Raw genomic sequence first — 22044 nt, forward strand, 5'->3', positions numbered from 1 at the left:
GGGCATGCATTTTAATCCTCTTATAGTAGTCCACCGTACGTAACCGCATCTAAATGAGTTCCCTAGTTCGCTAAACGTTATCGTAATTAATAATGTCGCTGAAAGTTTAACTTTCTATGTGATACCATAAAATATATGAAGGTAAAACCAAAATATAGCTGCAAACTCTTGTTATAGCCTGATTTTATCATCTTTAGGAGCTTTATTTAAGCTTCTACAAAGAAGTTTTACTTCTTGAAGTTCTACTTAAAATCTGTAAGAAAAAAATACTTACGATTTTAGGTTTATCCTTAAGGCTTAGGAAAGTAATCTTTAAATGCTTGCTAAAAACTTTAATCAAATGGCAAATAACACTAAAAATAGTATTTATTTTATAAGCAGCAGAGAGTTAGTCTTGTAATAAGATCCATTCCACAAACAACAGCATAGTGTTGATTGTAGTAATTACCTAATATTTAAATCATACATTACAACACCAAGGGAGATATAATTTTATTAATTCCTCAATAAAAGTCCCGCTAACTCTTTCGAGGTGATAACGATGCTGCATTCTTATGCACGTGAGTCATAATGAGACCTTACTGGATGTGAAAGCTGCTTGAACTTATCGACATAGTTAACGATTATTTTTATGACAGTTCATCATAATAGTGATACTCATATTAACAGTACTAGCTGATACCCGCGACCTTGTTCGCGTGGATGTAGGTTTTTTAGAATTCCCGTAGGAACTCTTTGATTTTCCGGGATAAAAAGTAGCCTATGTGCTAATCCAGGGTATAATCTATCTCCATTCTAAATTTCAGCCCAATCCGTCCAGTACCTAGTTTTTGCGTGAAAGAGTAACAAACATACACACACACACACACACGTACAAACTTTCTCCTTTATAATATTAAGTGTGATGTGTTACAATACGAGTAAGTAAGTACTGGCACATTTTTAAACTTTTTAGCCTAATCTCAGAGTGTTTGACACAGAATTCATTCCTCGACTTTTGTAGCCAATTTCCAAACACTCTGAAGTGCAGTAAAAATATTTGGATTATTATACCCGTTTTTATGATTAAATTTTTTTTTTGCTGTTTTATACCCACTAGGATTTTAATGAGATTATGTTCAAAGATTAGTATAATTTTGTCTCCAAAAAACAAGCAGTAAATTTCCCAGTATTGCACTTTAAGATTAAATCAAACAATTAAGTTCGTGTGGCGATGCGTGGGTTTAAAGGATTGCATGTGTAAATTATTCATGACACATAAGGGACAAGAAAGGACAAGTTCTGTATTTGGTTCTTTTTGTTAAGAAGGCAAGATTTAATTTTCTGATGAGCATGGCAAGTTTTGACAACATAAGTTTACTACTTATAGTCGATGTTTCAATCGCCAAATAATATATTTAACTGAGGAATTTGATACTTTGGTAGTTTTTGTGTAGGAAATCACAGAAAATCTAAGAAAACGACAAAATTAATTTATTTTACTTATTTATTTTAAACAATAAACTTCATAAATTAAGAATTAATTTGTATAAAATTTATAGCTGAAACATCATAAAATTAAGAGCAGACGTGAATTGAATTTTACAGCAAATTAGTATAAGAACACAATAAAATTAATTTATAGACAATACTAATCACGTCATAGTACTAAAAGTCGTTCCATCGACGTAAGGCAAGTTTATTCAGAAGTCGATCCAGAATTGCGAACTCTATTAAGAGATCACGATGCTAAAATAGCGTTGCACGCCGGCAGGCATGAACAAAACATGAAAGCCAAGAATACAATGGAGAATATGGAACTACTTGAATTAGAAAAGGAAGAGCACTTATGTGTGGAAATAGCCTATAAGGAAAGCATCTTAACGCCTTTGTTATAGGTATTATGCTGAAGTTGAAGATAATTTTAGTATCATCTGCATGGCTGAGTCGCTTAATAGATAATGTAAGTACTAAAGTTGGTGTATACTTGTATAACTTAAACTTATCTGAAATTAAAGTGGAGGATATAATTTCATCTCGAACCTGTTTGTTATTAAATTGGTACTTGCTTTTCGTGTATGATTGCGAAAGTTGTGATGAAACTTGGTAAGGATCATTACTTAACTGTTACCACGTTTGTATACCTAAGTTACTTAATGATTAGGATGAACCAGCATTTAGTATGTGGGAACAGTTCGTAATTACAAAACACTGAAGTAGCAAAAAGAGCAGCATTGACGACGTATAAACCGCGTGTAGCAAAAAGGAATAAGATCGAACGATTAAATCGGAGATGCAGTAGAATTGGTCCTATAAAGAGATGGCAAATCACAAATAGCCCTGGCGACGACGAACAAAACAAGAAACGGTAGCACAATAAGACAATGTTCCGCGTGCCGGGCAGAGGCGACGTCCAAGAGGATTTATGAGCGGTTTCACCTGCCCCCTCATTTCGCTAAGTCTAACTCGGATTCATTCATATAATGTCTTTGATTCATGTTCACTAGTCTTACATTGAAGCAGTGTATGGAATATTAACTCAAAAATGATCATTTTTAATATTTCTCCTGTCTAGAAAATTCTTTTGTTCACCGTTCATGGCTTCTGTAAAAAAAATTACTTGACAAACACATAAGAAAGTACCCTGTGCATGATGCATTTTGGACGCGAAAACAAAGTGTTTGCTATTTATTTGTTAAAAAAAGTCTTTGCTTTAGGAAACAATTTTGCGTGCTTCAGCACAAACACAATTTAGAGAAGACGGTATTTCCCAAAACAGCAATACTTCATTCTGCTCCAGACGCGGCGATCACGACATACGGCAAATTGGAGGAGGTATTCCGAGAAAATCTAGAGCATCTTGAAACTTGCAAATGACAAATGTTCTAAGTTTTATTCTATTCAAGGTTTAGTAACGCGACTTATGCTCAGTGGCAATTTTTCAAAGAATAGTTAAAGATCTGTTAAAAGTCAAAACGCAAGAAATTAAGATTTGCGTAATGAAAACATAACCAAAGCTATTAAAATTGCAAAAACTCGGGCTCAGAAAAAAGACAGTAAGAGAGCAATTAATGTAAAGCAAACAACTACATTATACGTTTTACAGTTAAACATAAATAACGTAATCCCTGAAGATCAGACAAGCCGTTAATCCGAAAAGAGCTTCATTGGGGAGATAGCGTTAATGAATTTCTTTCATTGAGTATTCACAAAGCAACGGCAGCCCGCTTAGATGTGAATCGGCCGCGATTCCTACAGGAGGAAAAAAAATAAACTCCGGTCGCATCAAATTGCGCAGAGTAAGTGCGAAGCGAGGCCCCGCGAGCACTTTCTCATGCAAAAGTCGAACGGTTACTTGAATTCTTAGCTGAACCACTTGTCGGTTTTACGAGCGTAGAGCGATTTAATCCACTTAAAACGCGAAGCACAAACTCAGAGCCGACAAAGCTCTCAGCCGCTCTCATTTAAAAATGGAAATAAACCCTCGGCCATCTTCGACTCGACGCGCGACTGGTTGAATTCTAAGTACGCTGCTCCAGTGGATAGCTACTGATTCTTTTTGGCTTGACGGATAGCATCCTGGTCGTTCACCTACAGTACTATGGTATCTTCATTTAACTTTATACACTCTCTAACAACAATCAGCTAACTATCACACTATATTAACAGATTTTCACTTCACTACTCTCAGATTTTATTTTCTCACATTATCATCATCATGATTAAGCCATGGCTGGCTCACTACAGAGCACGGGTCTCTTCTAAGAGTGAGAAGGATTTTGGCCCTAGTCTACCACGCTGGTCAAGTGCGGATTGGCAGACTCAACATACTTCTGAGAACATTATAGGGAACTCACAGGCATGCAGGTTTCCTCTTGTTATAGATAACGGGTATGTACCACGATTAATTTGCATACTCTGTCGATATTCCAACCCAGTTGCATGGACAATATCCAAACCATGAAATAAGCTTAAAATCACGATGTTTGCCTTCACCGTTAAAACAAGTGATATTTAATTACTTAAAACCTAGGCTATTCAAATCTCCTTCAAAATCAAATCAAATCTTTGATCCAAATCCAAAGTGACGTAAATCACTACGTAATGACATAGTTTATGGACGTAAAGGGACGTAAATTAATTAACTTTTTAAAATATGTTACGGTTCTAATAATAATGATTATAATTAATCATAGTCAAGCAAATCAAAATGAGACAAGTTTATAAATTAATCTTAGTCAAATCTTCTATACAAATGAAAAAAATAAAAGTTTAATCGTTTATTTATTTCGAGTACGAATCGGTACGAGTATCTTATTATGAAATTTTGCACAACTAACCAATTTCTTCAGGATATAAAAGTACTATCAAAGTCACTTTTTACACTCCGAGTTAGTTATTTTACAATACATATGATGATTTATGAGTCATCAGTCGAATTTATTGTATCAAAAATATTTATCCAACTACGAAACAAATCGGACGATCTGTAGATTATTATTATTTATTATTTAACCGGGAGTTTCCACAAAAAAATATATTAAGAGGGCTCTCTCCGTCACTCGTTTCATACAATCGTAGTTCCAATTTCATTTGAATATTAAGCAACCAAAGTACATGAAATTTTGCAGACATATTCTAGAAACTAATATCTGTGTCTGTGGTGTTTTAAATTTTTCTAAAAATATGTAGTTTTAAAATTACAGGGGCTCAAAGATTTGTATGTAAATTCTTAAGACCGCGTAACTTTGAAACCGAATATTTTAACAGAAATCTGGAAAACCACAGACATAGATATTAGTTTCTAGAATATGTCTGCAAAATTTCATGGACTTTGGTTGCTTAATATTCAAATGAAATTGGAACTACGATTGTATGAAACGAGTGACGGAGAGAGCCCTGTTAAACATGCGAATGTTTGACAGGTCATCATTAGTGACGATTCTCTTGCTGGTTGTACTGTGTTGAAAATCAGGTAAATTCTTCTACAGATTTCAAGATTTGTTGAAACAAGTTCCTCTTGTAATATGACAAAGCAAACACAATGCGATATCTTCACAGAAATTAAAATTTTCAACATGTTTTTATGTAAATGTTTCATCAGTGCATATTCGCAAAAAAATCTTTCAGAAAACAGATCCTTTGATTCATTACCTCCTTATAAATAAAATTCTACCCACTCAAATGCGTCTACGTACTAGAAGAAACGTAGCTCGCCAGCTTAAGTCATAAGATGATACTTTTTACTTGCTGAATCAACAGTGTTTGTCCAGACTCCAGAGAAATGGAGAAATCTCGCCGGAGGTCATGTTGTTGGTTTACAGTTCGTAATGAAATACTTTGTTTACACTGAGGTGGGTGTTTCGTTTATTTTATTTTCGACCGCGTTGCTTACCGATTAAACTTGTTTGGTGTTATTAACTTCGATTTCGCGTGCCAACATCGCTCGTTCAAGTATTTTGTGAAGATAAAATCTCACCTTTCGAAATACGAGTAAGTGTTCTTCATTGAATTAACGTTGTTTTTATGTATTGAGGAACTGTAAGGACTCTGAAGATAATTTTCTTAAAATTACGAGTAAGTACGTTTGTTATCGTGGCGCATGATGGTATTTTTACGAAATAAACTTGGCAGGTCTCTAAAAAAACGTGATGGTACGTCTTATCGCTTGTACTTTATACTTTGCAATACATTTTACCGCCATAATTTTCTAATAGTTACTAAATATTCAGCTTTTGCCTAGCTTTCCAGAAAGATTTTACTATATCTTGTGTCCGAGTATAGCTGTTATATTATATAAGCTGTAAAGTTATTACATTATTTCTTTATTGTAAGTTACATTATTTTCTTTATTTTAAAGGATATTTTATTATTTTATTTTACTTACATTTACCTATAACAATGTTATGTATAAAAATTTGGTTTGTTTATCTGTCTATTCGTCATCTATGCGTTCGCGTAGAGTTCATCCGTTTGTGTTGAACCATTTTAAGTCAACTGGAATAGGTACTCGCGTATCGCGCTTGCGTGGTTCCTTTCTTACATAGTACCTAGATCAACGCATAATGTGAAGCACGCAAGTTGCATTGCTACGAATCAGTAATTTCTCTAAGAAAATACTTTAGGAAACTTTAACTCAATTTTTTCTTAATTGTCTTATGTTTTATTTTATAGATCGGAAACAAAAAATTTCGTTATTCTTTTGCGTTGAAAGTTTTAATTAATTACAGTAATTTAAGATTTTTTGCTTAGCTAATTTATATTTCCTGCTATAATTTGGAACCACAGTATTTAATTGTCCAGCATTACACTCTTGTATTTTTTCTCTTTTTCGGGGTTCGGCGGAAATTGCGTGGAAGGAAGCGACCTCGAGTTAAATAGGTCTCTAGGCGTCAGATAATTACGGTTTTTATACTTTTTCCGAGCTGAAGCTTTAATAGGCAATGTAATTAGCAGAATGTAACTTTTAATACCAATTGCCGCGCTTAGTACCTACTGTTTTTATCTCATACTCATACTAGCTTATACCCGCGAGTTTGGAGAACACAAATTTCGTTTTCCTATTTTATATTTTAGGGGTAAAATTTTCAAAAATCCTTTTTAGCGTATGTCTACGTCTGCCACGCTGGCCCAATGCGGATTGGCAGACTTCACACACCTTTGAGAACATGGAGAACTCTCAGGCATGCAGGTTTCCTCACGATGTTTTCCTTCACCGTTAAAGCAAGTTATATTTAATTGCTTAAAACGCACATAACTGAAAAGTTAGAGGTGCGTGCCCGGGATCGAACCCCCGACCTCCGATTGGAGGCGGACGTTCTAACCACTAGGCTATCACAGCTAATATATTACTAAAGATATTGCAATAATTGTTGTTAATCTTCTTCTTCTTCTTCTTTGTTAGCCCTTATTTATCCATTGTTGAACATAGGCCTGCTCATTATGGTGTTGGGCGAGCCTCCTTCAAATTTTTTACGCAAGCTTGGTGATGTCGTCGTTAATACTTGTTCTTAATTGCATCTTTGTTTACAGGATGGTGACCGCGGTTATCTAGAAGGCCTGGCATCACGGTATGCGGATTTGTTTTCCACGCATTACGGCGATGTACTGGATCACCTCGAGGAACTGAGGAGGCACGAATGGGAAGAAATGTCTCCAAGGATGAGAGTACTGGGGGGAACTGGAACTCCTCCATCAGCGAGTCCCGGCTCGCTGGCGTTAAACAATTTGACGACGTCGCATTCTCAACCCATTTATGTGCCTGGAAAGTATTCGGTGAGTTTTAAATTAACTAAAATAATAGCAGGAATTAAAAAAAAAATTGGTTGTTTTTAAAGTCGGTTTACTGACGAAAGTTGAACGTGACAACAAAGGCCGATTGTGCTTCTTTGTCGCTCGTTCCGCGCTCTCGCTTGCACTTCAAGCCTTACATGGAACGCCTCAGAGCGAGGTAACGCCGCATGAGTCATGTTTTTTCGTGCGTGCAGCCGGCTCTATCGAATTATAAGACGTTGTCACGTCAAAAAAACAGGAATAGTCATTAAAAGGAACATAACCAGATAATGAAGGCGCAATGTTGTTAAGTATTGTTGAATACAAAAATTAACATGGGCAAAAATTACAAGGTTCTGTTCCTTCTAAAACTTAAATTTTTTATTAAAAAAAATTACAACAAAATTTTAAAATTTAAAAACGTCTCTGACATCATATCAGGGGTTTTTCGTATCGTAGGGTAAAAAAAAAAACTTATAAGAACATACCTACTAGACGCCCGCTCGCGCCCACGATTTCATCCGTACCTATAGATTTGCATTCTTTAAATTCTGTGGCGACACTTCGGTTTTCCGGGATGGATAGTATTCTCGATGCAAGATATCTCTGCACCAAATAAATGATGTCAACGACTTCATGCCCTATATTTAGGTTTTTAAATAGTGTATTTTTTTTTCGGGGCAAAAACTAGATTATGTTTGTTATAGCTTCCTATTATTATCAAAAGCGATCTCTAGTACCAAATCAGTTACACGGATGAGCTATGCATACGTCGCAGACTGAACATACTTTCGCATTTATTTATTAAGTATGGTTTATTTCCGAAACATTTCACTGGGGTTATAACCTCATAAGGGCTGGCTCATATTTTGCGCAAAGGATCAGCCTGACTGCAGCGCGGAGGTGAAGCTAGTATTCTTATCACCATTCCACGCGATAAGACCGGCTTTCAATTGTATTGTAACATTTTCAATAAAAAGTATGGATTATCACTTTTAATATAAAATATACGCCCCATGCAAATCAGAATTCTAATGCACTATGGTCATCAGAGTTAAAAACGTAAAAAATATTCAAATATACCTACCTATTATCATTACTTATGTCTACCTCAGTACGAAGCAGAAACCGAGTAACTTCCTTTTATCGAGCTATTGATGTGACCAGTTGAGACCTTCGGGTTATCATCTGTGACAAGACAACGTATTGGTGCAAAATTATTTTCAGCTTTACTGACCAATTAAAGATAAACATATTGGACATTTATTAAAGCTATCAGTAAATAACCGTCATAGTTTATCGGAATATTAATCTGCGTAGATAAATATTATATAGTTAGGTTATTATTGTGCCAAACTTGAGGCTTGAAGGTTTGAATATGCAACTAAATATCGTACATGAAAGCATGGATTGGGCAAACTATCGATTTGAATTAGTTACAAACAAGCCATGCGAATTTATCCATATCCATCCATACATATTTAAACTACCATGTAAATATAATATTGTTACATAAATGCGAAAGTGTGTGTTGTTTGTCTATCTATCTTCATGTTATCTTTTCACGCTCAATCTCAGAACCGATGTTGTCAGCGCGCGGCGATAGAAAAGGTACTTTTTATGCCAGAAAGTCATAGTTTCCGCGAGATTTTAAAAACCCTTAATCCACTTAGATGAACTTGCGGACTTGAGCTAATAATAAATAAGTCGTTAATTGCTGTGTTTATAAATCTAAACAGAAATTGTTATCAAACAATTCATAAAATTAATATTGAAATGGGTATGTATTAACTTTAGAATGTTTGAGTACCTAAGCAAAAAGCCAACAAACCAAGTTCTAAGGTATAAATTCCCAAGATAGTTTAAAACTCACTGTATTATAACTTATATTAATTATATTTCAACCTTATCTTTAAAAAATTAAAATACCTTAACAAAATTCTAAGGAATAAATTTTTGAAATTCAGAACTTTCGTATCATAATAATTATATTCAAGTCAAACAATAACTTTAATATATTTTTAACCCCCGACCCAAAAAGAGGGGTGTTATTAGTTTGACGTGTGTATCTGTGTATCTGTCTGTGGCATCGTGGCTCTTTTTTTTTTATTCACTATAGGTAAGCGCTTGACCACAAACTAAACTAATGAACCGATTTTGATTTAGTTTTTTTTTTGTTTGAAAGGTGGCTTGATCGAGAGTGTTCTTAGCTATAATCCAAGAACATCGGTTCCGCCTTTTGAAAGTTATCACCTCTTTTCTAGTTACTGTAACCTTTACTTGTCGGGGGTGTTATAAATTTTTAATTTACACTTGTATATTTCTCAGCCGTCCAGTTGTCTAACCGACAAGGAAGAAGACGAGATTTACGGGTTCGGATACGGTGTATTCGGGAAGCAAATGTTGCAGCGACAGCAGCAGCAAAAGCAGTTGCTGCTGGCCCAGCCCACGCAGCCGTTGATTCACAACCAACAACACAATTACCAGAGGTAACCATACAACTTACTCTTACGGGAAAGTGTTAAAATTCCATACTAAAATTCTATTTTGACCGCTGATATACTTAATTTAAGAAACTGATATTTTGTCAAGACTAGGTAGACATAGAAGGAAACATCTGAGATTCTTAAACTAGACTACTTTTAATATGCCAGACAGTTAGTTTATCTTTTTATTTGCATCATCATTATTATTTAACGGAAGATGTCCACTGCTGGGCATAGGTCTCTTGCAGGGACTTCCATACGCCGCCGTGTTGCGCCGCCTGAATCCAGCGGCTCCCTGCGACGTGTTTGATGTCGTCTGTCCACCTAGTGGGGGTTTTTTTCCGGTGCGAGGTCACCACCTCGTCGTCTAAGACCTCGGTGTCTCCTCTATCGGTTTTTCGAACTAACGTATGTCGCTTACTCTGGTCGGTTTAAATGATTGTTTAGAATGTGTTTGCAAATGTAGAACAATAGGTCAGTATAACGATCGTAAAGACTAGAATAAATAAGCCATTATCAGCTACAAAGTGCGAAATTCGATATTATCGTAATTTCGAATCTGTTCCACCGTGCCATATCGTAAACTTTGCTTACTTTCAACTCCTAAAACAATGAACGGGAAGTATTCAAAATAGGCCTTCTCCCATTGTAATAAGAGCGAAGAATGATTTTGATTAAAGTAGGACTATGTATTGTAAATTATTTTGACTGAGCAGGTGTACTTGTTAGATAAGCTTTTACGGGGCATGTTTAACGGTTTATCTAAATTGAAATCAGACGTTCGATTGGCGACAGGAGCTAAGATGGAGAATGCCTTGTGAGTCGTTAAATTGTGAAATGCATTCATAGGAAGGATTCAAAATATTTAGCTTAGTACACATACTTTTAAAGGTACCAAGCGATTAAGCATTCCTGTACGATGACGTGTAGAAAACGACAAGGGGTAAGTATGGGTTTAATAGAATTGCCATACCTATCCCATGTTAGCCCGTTTCCATCTTAGACTGCATCAACACTTGCCACCGGATAAGATCGCAGTCAAGGACAAGGTAACTTGGTATGGTATAAAAAAAACCATATGATTGTCGCGTTACTTTATGTTTTATGGATCGTCCTCTGTTACAAGAGAAAAATATAAGGCTATATAAAGTTTACCTGAAACTTGAACATTCATCCAGCAACTGACATTGTTCAACGTTCTATAAACAATTGTACGTTTGATAATGACATCCGCACAAACTTACCTTTTACTGTAGCGTATAGTAGCCATGTCTGTTCTGTTGAACTTCGCACAGTTAGTTCAGAACTTCAAAATAAAAACACAAATACAAAAACAATTCCATGTAGCACCAGAATAAGCGCGTTCTCGTTTAATTACCTCATTGTAGGCAGTAAAATAAATTTAAATTAACGAACCGAGAAATGTCCTTACGTTTCGAGGAAGTGGAATTTTGCAGTAATTATTTTAACTGAAACTAAGCATCTGTGTCACCGCTGAGTCGCATGGGAGATAAAATCAATTGCAACCACTATCCATTGCGGGTAATTTATACGTGTAGAGGAAAATTATATTGGTCCATAGTTAACTGTAACGGCTATTCGCCCATTATTTGTTTTGTTTTAGAATGAAAACTTTCATGAGTTAAACCTATCTCATAAGAATAATATTATTATGAATATACGTATAAATATAATATAATATATTATAACGGCTATAGTCTAACGTTCGTCTTATGCACTTCATGCGCGTGCGCTGGTTTGGATCAGCCTTTACGATTTTGGCCTTCTGGTTTAGTAACTTTGAATACACTAACTACTACGATTTGACATGTTTTTAAATTGGTAGCTTTTTTTTACAAGTTCTAAATTCAAAACTAATATTATCAGTTATCACATATTGTTTGTTGGTTCAAATGATGGCGTAAACTATTGTATGTTTATGTGAAATACTACAGTATTTTACATACTTAGGTAGGTACTCATTTCTTTCCGCTTCATATCTGAGATTTACAAGAGTTTTGCATTAGTAGCGAACGGAATAGCTCAAAATCACGGAAGTGGTGGTTGAGTTATGTGTACCTACCTATGTCAATAATTTAATAGGTAACCTAGTAAAACATTTTATACTTAAATTTATCATTTTTGTTACGATTTTTTTCAGCCTCATTTATATATTAATATTAATATAGATTCTGACGAAATTTGGTCCAGAGATAACTTGCATTCCAAGGTCGGATATAAGCTACTTTTTGCTCCAGAAAATCAAAGAGTTCCGACGCAATGGTAATAATTTTAAAAACCAAGTATTTGGTACAGAGATAGCTACTTTTTAGATGTAAGGTACTTTTTATCCCGAAAATTCATACAGCTCCGACGGGATTTTTGAAAAAACGCGGACTAAGTTGGCATCATCTAGTAACAGTCCGTACAAAATGATTTCTCACGCGCCCTGTTGACTTTATGGGTTAACTGTAATGTCATAAGAGTACGATTCACCTTTAAAATAAGGGCTAAAATAGTACTTTTGACATAACATTTGACACAAAGTTAAAATGGCGCATGAAAAGTCATTTTTACGCATTATACCAATTTTATCATAAACATAGATGTAAAGTATTCTATTGCTAAACGTTACCAGACTTTACTGAATCATGACTCTGTAATAGTTATCTATTAAATACAACTCGTATGATCAATGGTCATAAATTTGTTAACAGGAAATCGGGTATCACCTACCCTGTCACATTTCACCCACGCGCCCTCTGGCGACTTGTTTGATGCTAATTAGGTCCCGACTCTCGCTACAAGTTAGTTCGCCTAATGAATTACCTCGTAAAACCTACGATGGCGTGCTTCAGTTTTGTATTATTTAATAAAGATTACATGTAAAGTGGTCTTTTGCTTCGACAGACATTTTATTTGTAATGAGAAAGAGACACGACTTGTCTGTCGTTTTTTACTTATTGCTGGCGATTACATGTAAATTGCTTTCTTACTTCGACAGTAGGCGCTGTTTCCTCGTTTTTTAATTCTCGTATGAATAAAATATGTGCGCCTTAATTTGTCAACTTCATTTTTTTTTTATTCAGATACAAGTTAGCCCTTGACTGCAATCTCACTTGGCGATAAGTGATTATGAAGTCTAAGATGGAAGCTGACTAACCTGGAAGGGGTATGGCAGTTATACCCATTTGGTCTCTACACGAAAACCCTAAATCGCTTGGCGGCACGGCTTTGTCAGTAGGGTGGTAACTAGCCATGGCCTCACTTTAGACCAGACCAGTGATTTAGAAATTATAAAATTCCAAATCCTGCCGGGAATCGAACCCGGGACCTACCACTGATAAGACCACAGCGGGTACCATTTGGCCAGGCAGGTCGTTCTCCCTGCTTTCTTTATGGTCGCAACATACAAACAGATATTTAGATGGACGAATACACATTCTTAGATTAACCTATAAAGATTCCTTACATACATACTGGTAGGCTAGATAGATAAATAGGTGCCTATATTATTATCTGATTGATAATAAACAGGTCCTTACATTCCTACCACCTACTGATAACAAATCCGTCGAGTTGCGTTGTTAAATAATAGTATAAAATAGCTTCTGGCGAAAAATTCTATTGTCTACGTAGGTGTGAAATAAGTACCTACTCAGTAAAATAAATATTCATATCGAATGTACTTCATCTCAACGACCGACACTCTCGGATCGAATAGTGGGTGTCATAGCAGCTATTAAAGAGAAACAAAATATTGTAATAATATAAACTAAAGTGGGTTTTATAAAAATATGTAGACGAGGTAAAATAAATCCTACGCTATTCACAAGAAAGTTTAAAATGTTTGCACACAATTCGGATGAAATATAAAATACTCTGAATTCAAATATAAAGCCTTTATGAAGTTGTAAATATGTATTGCATTGATGTTTGGTTTATTTTACTGTTTCTCTGGACTATATTTTGTGACTGTATGATAAAATAATGCGATAATAAAACAACATGCAGCTACTTTATTGCAATAAATCTAGATTAAAAGAGCTAGGGGTTTTAATCATTACTTTTCATCAAATGAGACACTGGTCAAGCGTGAGTTTATTCTGAGTAACAAAAAAGCAATCCACAATTCTAGAGAGTTTTAGCAAATCTACGGCGAAAAAGAACTTACAGACACGAGTTTAGGTAAAGTTTGATTTACCATGTTACATAAAAAAATTATTCGGCAAAATGGCATTCGGCTTCACCGCAGCTACTATTTCTAGCAAGTAGTATCATATAATCAATGTAGATAAGTTTGTTGTACTATAGTCAGGGCTATTGAACAAATACTTATTTGCATGATGGGATTGAATGCAGTGATAAATACTTACTTAGTGCTCCATTTATCCTCGTTACTGTATATCTTTGCGTTTAGTGAATTTATCTTGTTCAAAATACGTGTATCGCAATCGCACTACCGCTATTAAACGCGTTCTTGACTAGCGTGGTCTTCAATAAGCACGGCAGCCTCGCTAGGCATTACTTTCCATGGCCGTTAAGGACGAGTGCCTCCTTCGATCGAGGTAGCAAATGGCGCGTCTATGATCTATTTTTGCTTAGCTAAATTTTGGTTTTTCTTTTTAGCATAGAACACTTATAGTACTACTTTCCAAATACAGAAGAATCTACCCGCAAAGACGTTTAACTAAATACCTACTTAGTGACTCTTGTTACGGCGAAGTAAAGTTCAGCTCGTACAGCACTTGGCCCAAAACTTAATAGATGCCTCTCTTGCTAGCGCGTAAACTCTTGTCTCTATCTCTTCTATAGGTCGAATAGGTGCTTTTTTAAAAAAAATTACTCGCTTCACATGACCAAGTTAGCCCTGCCTACTTTTATCATGGTTTCTTAGTTCCACATACTCTACAGCGTATTGTCAGTATAGTGTGAATGAAAAATGCAGTCTGACTTTAAGTTCTGGGGCTCACAGTGAGCGTGCGCGGCTGACTATACGTTTGGTATGATTCTTTAAGTCAAAGATAGGAAAAATAGATTTTACTTCTCACGCTGTAAGACCAATCAAGACGTATTCGCGAGGCTGCCAAGTTGCGTCACAATCGGCGGCTGACTGTACGTTTGGTGTGATTCTGGAAAAATAGATTTTACTTCTCACGCTGTAAGACAAATCAAGTATTCGCGAGGCTGCCAAGTGGCGAACTTGTGGGGACCCTGCTATTCAATGTGAACGCGGCTTAATGATCTGGGATTTATCTAAGTGCCTGCATAAATGCGCAATGCTTCGTTACGTGTTGCTATCTCCAGTTGTATTAGTAAGACTGTGGTTTAAATTGGTACCGGTTATCGTTGCTTGCTTGTTTTAAAGCAAGTACACGACCAACCATGTATGAAGGAGCTGAAGACATTTTCTTATATAGTCTGTGGAATTAAAACGTTCTCGGCTGTAATTTTTTTGCCCCATATACCGTATACCTATGAGTTATAGTCATTATCATCATTTTCGTCAACCGATAGACGTTCATTGCTCAATATAGATCTCTTGTAGTGACTCTACAATTCGTTTGATGTCGTCTGTCTTCCAACGCTGCACACTTGTAAGTTAAAACCAGTAACATTACTTTAGTTGTTACATCCATCGGCACTCCGAGCACCGACATTAGCATGTCGGTGATGCGAACTTGAAGTTTTAACCCATCCCAAAATCGCCTAAAGAAGTTTTCAATTCAATAAAAATTTAATAATAGATGTGGGTTGGTAAGTTATTTTGTTAATCTTCAGAGCATGCACATCCCGTCTACAGACTGTAATACCATAATATACAATTCGACGGAATGTTCCGAAATGCGAAAGTGTGTCTGTTTGTTGGTTTGTCCTTCAATCAAGTCGCAACGGAGTAACGGTTCAACGTGATATGTGCATGGGCTTAGTTAAAGACCTGGAGAGTAACATAGGCTACTCGTCTCTACTACTACTACTTATCTTGGAAAAACAATGAGAAAAACCTAAATCCACGAAATCGCGGGTATCAGATATTAGTTAATAAAAACATATATGTATTATATTATAAATCAATGGACATGCGATAGGTATAAATTTTTAATTTCAGCTATTCATATCGAATCAAATGGATGCCGATGGTGGAAAATCGTATGCGCTGATTTTCACAAATGTGATTGCTCACGTAAATTTATATTCGACGAACTCAATTTGAGCTGAAGATCAATATTCATTGCATCGCGTCGTTTCAAGCTCCCGATATGATACTATTAGTGTTGATTTATTACTAGTGGAGTTGGAATTCTCACTAAATATAACTGATTTATCTAATAATCCTTGAGTAGTATTGTGAGAATCTGTATTATTAAATCTAAACTTCCATACTAATGTTAATATTATGGAATATAATTTTATTAAATAAATGCGAAAGTGTGTCTGTCTGATAGCTATTAACGCCTATATTAAAGCCGTTTAACCGGGTTTGACAAAATTTAATACATAGATAGCTTGTATCCTGGAGATGGACATAGACTACTTCTTATCCCGGAAAAATCAAAGAGTTCCCACGGGATTTTTTATCACCAAAATCCACACAGATAAAGTCGCGGTCTTCACTTAATCTAAAATATAAAATTAAAAGCTGACTGATTGATCTATCAACGCACAGCTCAAACTATTGGACGGATCGGGCTGAAATTCGGCAAGCAGATAGCTATTATGACGTAGACATCCGCTAAGAAAGGATTTTTGAAAATCCAACCATTCAGGGGTTGGATTTTCAAAAATTTAGTTTTTAGAAAGATTTTGTAACGTATTTATTCCTGAATTCATACAATTTAACAAATATTAGTCAAAATTCCGTTAGGGGTCTAACTGTATTAAAACAATATTTCCTACTGCATGCTGATAAAAAATCAATATGATAAAAAATAGGGTACGTAACATAAGCATTGTTAATTTTTTTACTTTTGCTTCAAGAAAATTCCACAGAAAAAATATAAAAAATTAAACTCCACAACGTGCAAAGGATGCCACAGAGAAATCCGCTTTAGAGCTTTCCCCGAGGCTCTTTACACGCATTTTATCTAAGAAACAACCTAGGAAATATTAAACACCTGTCGCGCGTAGGTAATTTTACACTTGAGAAAACAAGAAAATGTTATCCCTACTTATTCTGTTATACTTAGGTTCGGGTGCAACTCGTTTTAGCATAAAGGCGTTAAATAAGGGAGGTTAATATATTTCCCAAATGACTTAAGTATATTATGAAAAACACCTTTAAGTTTACTTGTTAAAGTAAAGGGAGAGAAAATCATACCATAATGTTAAATTGATGTATTCATTAATAAATTGTGAGGAAACCTGCAGTGTCGGTATTTTCCATGATATTCTTATAGGTGTGTGAATTCTGCCAGCGCAGCGAAGTGAACTGTAGCTGTCAGGGTCTTTAACTTGTAAAATTTTACTCTTAACGATAACCATGGAGGTAGAAGTTCTGACTTAGTATTCCACCCAATTTGCTTTGTACTGTTCTTCGTATCCAAAGAGTGCCAATGGAGGGTCCATTGGCACTCTTTGGATTACTAAGCCTCCGCTGCCCGTCTGTACGTCCGGGCTGTATCTCAAGAACCGTAAGATGTAGTGAGGTGAAATTTTGAGTGAAAAGAATTATGTTGTAGGGATGGAACTCTTGCACCTGACCGGGTTTTTTGTAGGTAATCTTAATTTTAACGGTAACTATACTTCGCTGACGTGTAACTGACCCTAAGATGTACAAGGACACTAAAATGTTTCCTTTGGTGTTGGTACGTGTCGCCACAACAATCCACTCACGCCAAGGACGACGTAAGCACGTCCGCATTAGAGCTTCTTACGGAACCACCGTATGAAACCCTTGACGCCTCATAATTTCGCGCCAGGGAAATTAAGGAAAAGGTTTTAGAGAACTTGAAGGAAATAAAAAGTACTTACAAGCGCTTTTAAGTACTTTTAAAAGAAAAGTTAATGAGTAGGAAACCTACTCTTATACATTTCGTGTACCCGTAATTTATAACTTTAAAACTCGTACCAACTTCATGTCTTCGTCCAACGATAGCTATTCACTGCTGGTCATAGTACCTACTCATAATTCTCTTGTAGAAATTTTTACATGCCACGATCTTAAACCGCCTAAATCCAGCGGCTTCTTGGAGACTGGTTGGAGGTTGATCCCCTGGCGCAGAGATAAGCGCTGTGGTATTATTAGAGGGAGGTCCTAGGTTCGATTCCCGGCAGATATTTAGAATTTTATAATTTCTAAATCTCGGGTCTGGTCTGGTGGGAGGCTTCGGCCGTGGCTAGTTACCACCCTATTGACAAACACACACCCACAGGGGTATGGATTTAATAAAAGCTACTATACCCCTTCCAGGTTAGCCCGCTTCCATCTTAGACTGCATCATCACTTACCACCATGTGGGATTGCAGTCAAGCGCTAACTTGTATCTGAATAAAAAAAATCTAGCCGCCAGACGCTACTTTCTGTGGCCACGAATATTCCTCCCTAGTGGTGTATTGGATAGATAAGTATATCTCGGAAAAACAAAGATTTCCCGCGGGTTTTTTAAAAATCTATACCTACCCACGTTTATTTTGGGTTAACGCGAATGTGCGGAAGGATAAAATTGACGCCGGCCACACAATTCGCGCTATCACGAACCATTTGCCAATTTACGATAGTGGGGTCAAACCATAACAGGTCTAACCGAAAACAAGAGCAGTAGAATAATATTTATCACCGAATCTGCATTTTTCACAAAGGTATGCGAGAAACTCGTCTAAAAGGCATCTCGAGTATACCTACGTCTCTTTACACGCACTTTATGAAAATAGGATGAAGATATCACTTGAAGGCATTAAACTCTTGACTCCCTCTTTGACATGCAGAAAGCTATAAAAAATGTTGGAGGTACAGTCATTTCTAACATTTTTAATCTTATAAAGAAACCTTCTATACAGCGTGTTTTATAAATTATTATATAACATGACATATGTGGTTTATAGTATTGGCGTCACTCAGAAAAGCAGGTATTATTTAAATATTTTTATCGAATTATTGGAATGTCCTCTCCAAAACCAACACAAAAAAACACAAGTTTAATGTGCAAGGTTATCCGAGAGTTTTAATCTAAACAAACTAATGCCAAAATAAATAATTTAATTAGAGCGTGATTGCTATCACAACATCTAATTATTCAGTTCACAATCCAAATACCGAAAATATGCGATATCGCTCCGAATCTCAGAAGGAGACTAAACTAAAACCTTCAAAACACCCGTATTTATGCAAGTTCAATCTTGTTGGCCTCCTAGTAACAGATTGTATGACATCGAATGAGCCAAATATCGATTTTACCAAACTACCTTCATCAGCTAAATTAATAATTTTATATTATTTTTGACAACTCAAATCAACTTTTAAAAATAACCTTACAGTTCGGCCGTCCTGAATTTAACACGTCCTCGTGTTTCTAATCAATCTTGTCATGTCAGTCGCGGGCTTCCTTGCCCTAAGTCAAATCCAAATCATGGGCTATCCTGCCCTCCGTCAAATCATTAAAACCTACCCTTGAACTGCCGAACTCTCAGTTTTAATATCAAGTCAACAATAAATCCAAACGACTAAGTTCTCATTCGATGTATACAAAATCTGAACCACTTATTGCACATTACTTTCCACTTCACAAAAGACTAAATTCTTAAAAAAAAAAACTAAAAATTTTAATCACCAAATCAAACTCAATAAAAATTTTAATCAAAAGTGGGTTGTTTACAAAAAGATACCAAAGCGAAATTAAGACAACGTGAGACACGTCCCGCTTCTGAATTATTGGCGTCACTCAGAAAAGCAGGTATTATTTAAATATTTTTATCGAATTATTGGAATGTCCTCTCCAAAACCAACACAAAAAAACACAAGTTTAATGTGCAAGGTTATCCGAGAGTTTTAATCTAAACAAACTAATGCCAAAATAAATAATTTAATTAGAGCGTGATTGCTATCACAACATCTAATTATTCAGTTCACAATCCAAATACCGAAAATATGCGATATCGCTCCGAATCTCAGAAGGAGACTAAACTAAAACCTTCAAAACACCCGTATTTATGCAAGTTCAATCTTGTTGGCCTCCTAGTAACAGATTGTATGACATCGAATGAGCCAAATATCGATTTTACCAAACTACCTTCATCAGCTAAATTAATAATTTTATATTATTTTTGACAACTCAAATCAACTTTTAAAAATAACCTTACAATAGTAGGTACCAAATAGCTACTTAGTGCCATAGATTATTTCGTTGTCTCTTTCAAACGGCTATTCGAGTTCACAGAAGTTTTTGTAAAGTTCGTTTCCGCGATCAGCTGTTTGCAGGGTTGTCTCATAGGAGTTTTAAACAAATTCTTTAAGTCTTCATATTTTTCATGGCCACGGGTATCACACTAAGTGGCTCATTTTTGGTACATACATCTACACATCGGTCCTAACTTCAGCTAGCCGGGATGTTACGAACATTTTCTAGAACCGTGTTTTGACTCGGTTATTCTGGACTCTGGTGTCTTCTGTCGCATTCTGTTAGTTTTCTGAAAATCTCGTCGGAATTTCTCGGAATCGTTTCTTAGATAGGTACGATCTACGTTATAGAGAGTTTCAATGCAATATAAAATTCAAGTTTCCAGACCCAGTGGTTTGAGCTATACCTATAATGTTTTAGTTTCTTTTTTTTTTCAGGATATTTCTTTTTTTTAATACAGAATGTTTTTTTATACAGCGGGTTATTTTGGGAGCGGTCAGTGAGACCAAACTTTAAACTACTATTTTAATTAGCAAAATTAAGGTCTTGATAGTGTGATTAACAGTTTTATAGGTCTATTAACTATATTAGGTATACATATTATATATTATTTTTCAATTTTATAGGTAAGTTTTGTAAATAAAAGGTAGGTAGATACATTTATAATTATATAACCAGTGTTTATTTGTTTCAGTTGCCTCAGTCCACGTTCAGCGTATTTTTATGAATTTCCTCCTAGCGGTGAGTAGTACAAATATAAACATCTACCTATACAAATAAATAAGAAAGTGTCTAAAATCTAAACCCACGTAGATGAAGTTGCGGGCTGTTTGGTACAAAGCTAACTTGATTCCGGAAAGGATAGGTATACCTAGGTTACTTTGTCCTGGAAAAAAAAGAGTTTCCGTGGGATTTTTAAAAAACCTAAGCCCAAGCGGATAAACTCGCGGTAATCATCTAGTACAAACCTAATTGAAAATGTAGAGTCTTTCTAGAAGCAAAGAATGAAGAGATTATATTTTACTTAATATTATAAATGCGAAAGATTGTTTTTTTATTGATTTGTCCTTTAATCACGCCGCAACAGAGCAATGGATCGACGTGATTTCTGCATGGATATAGTTAAGGACCTAACATAGGTCATTTTTTATCCCTGAAAATTTCCACAGTTTTTAAAAACCTAAATCCACGCGGACGTCAGTCGCGGGCATCAGATAGATTATTATAATTAATCATTATTATTAATTATACTTACTTTTTAACCGACTTCCAAAAAAGGAGGAGGGTCTCAATTCGTCGGAATCTTTTTTTTTCTTTTTTTTTAATTTTAAATATTACAATAAAACTTAAAGCTAGCCTTATCTAATCACTATACAAATCATGCCCGCGTGGAATGGTGCCAAGAATATTGGCTGCATTTCCACGCTGGACAGCCAGGCTGATCCGTTGCGCAAAATATTAAAAACTTATTTTTAATCTATTTAGATAATTGTCTCGGTACTGCCAAGAAGAAGGTCACGACGTTTTCAAGACTGCTCCGTGGACTAAAGTCCCATAGAAAAGAAAAACACGGCTCCTGTTCGCCGAAACACTCCCACAGCCCTCGGCAGGGGCTGCCTCCACAAAGGGTAAGAATCAAGTAATAACACGATTGCCCAAAAAAAAAGAGTGTAATATTTTCAGGGTTAATGTATGTGAGTGTTCTTATTCCACCAAAACTTCTAAATTCCTGAACAGATTTGGATGTAGCTATAGGGTATCTTTAAAATCCTTACAGCACCCCGAGTGACACTGGCTATAATTTTATTTTTACATATAATAAACACTGACATGCAAACCGTATTCGAAATTTTCGAAAACTTTTTGAACAAGTGGTATATCGTATGACATACATACAAACCTGTACAGGCATTTAAAAGTTATAGTGGAGTAAAGAAACACATACTTGAACCCAGAAAACATTACTCTCTTTT

The 22044-nt window shown here is 35.7% G+C and overlaps 1 protein-coding gene across 6 annotated transcripts in view; it reads left to right on the forward strand.

The window, feature by feature from the left end:
• LOC123867896 overlaps nt 1-22044 on the forward strand; it is a 140795-nt gene that overhangs the window by 98425 nt on the left and 20326 nt on the right. For all 6 annotated transcript variants that reach the window (XM_045910208.1, XM_045910207.1, XM_045910210.1 and 3 more), the window contains exons 2-5: nt 7012-7254; nt 9580-9740; nt 20766-20812; nt 21557-21699. In XM_045910208.1, coding sequence (XP_045766164.1) covers nt 7012-7254; nt 9580-9740; nt 20766-20812; nt 21557-21699 — 594 coding nt within the window. The remainder of the gene's footprint in view (nt 1-7011; nt 7255-9579; nt 9741-20765; nt 20813-21556; nt 21700-22044) is intronic.

Source organism: Maniola jurtina, chromosome 8 (genome assembly GCF_905333055.1).
Source record: "Maniola jurtina chromosome 8, ilManJurt1.1, whole genome shotgun sequence".
NCBI classification, from domain to species: domain Eukaryota; kingdom Metazoa; phylum Arthropoda; class Insecta; order Lepidoptera; family Nymphalidae; genus Maniola; species Maniola jurtina.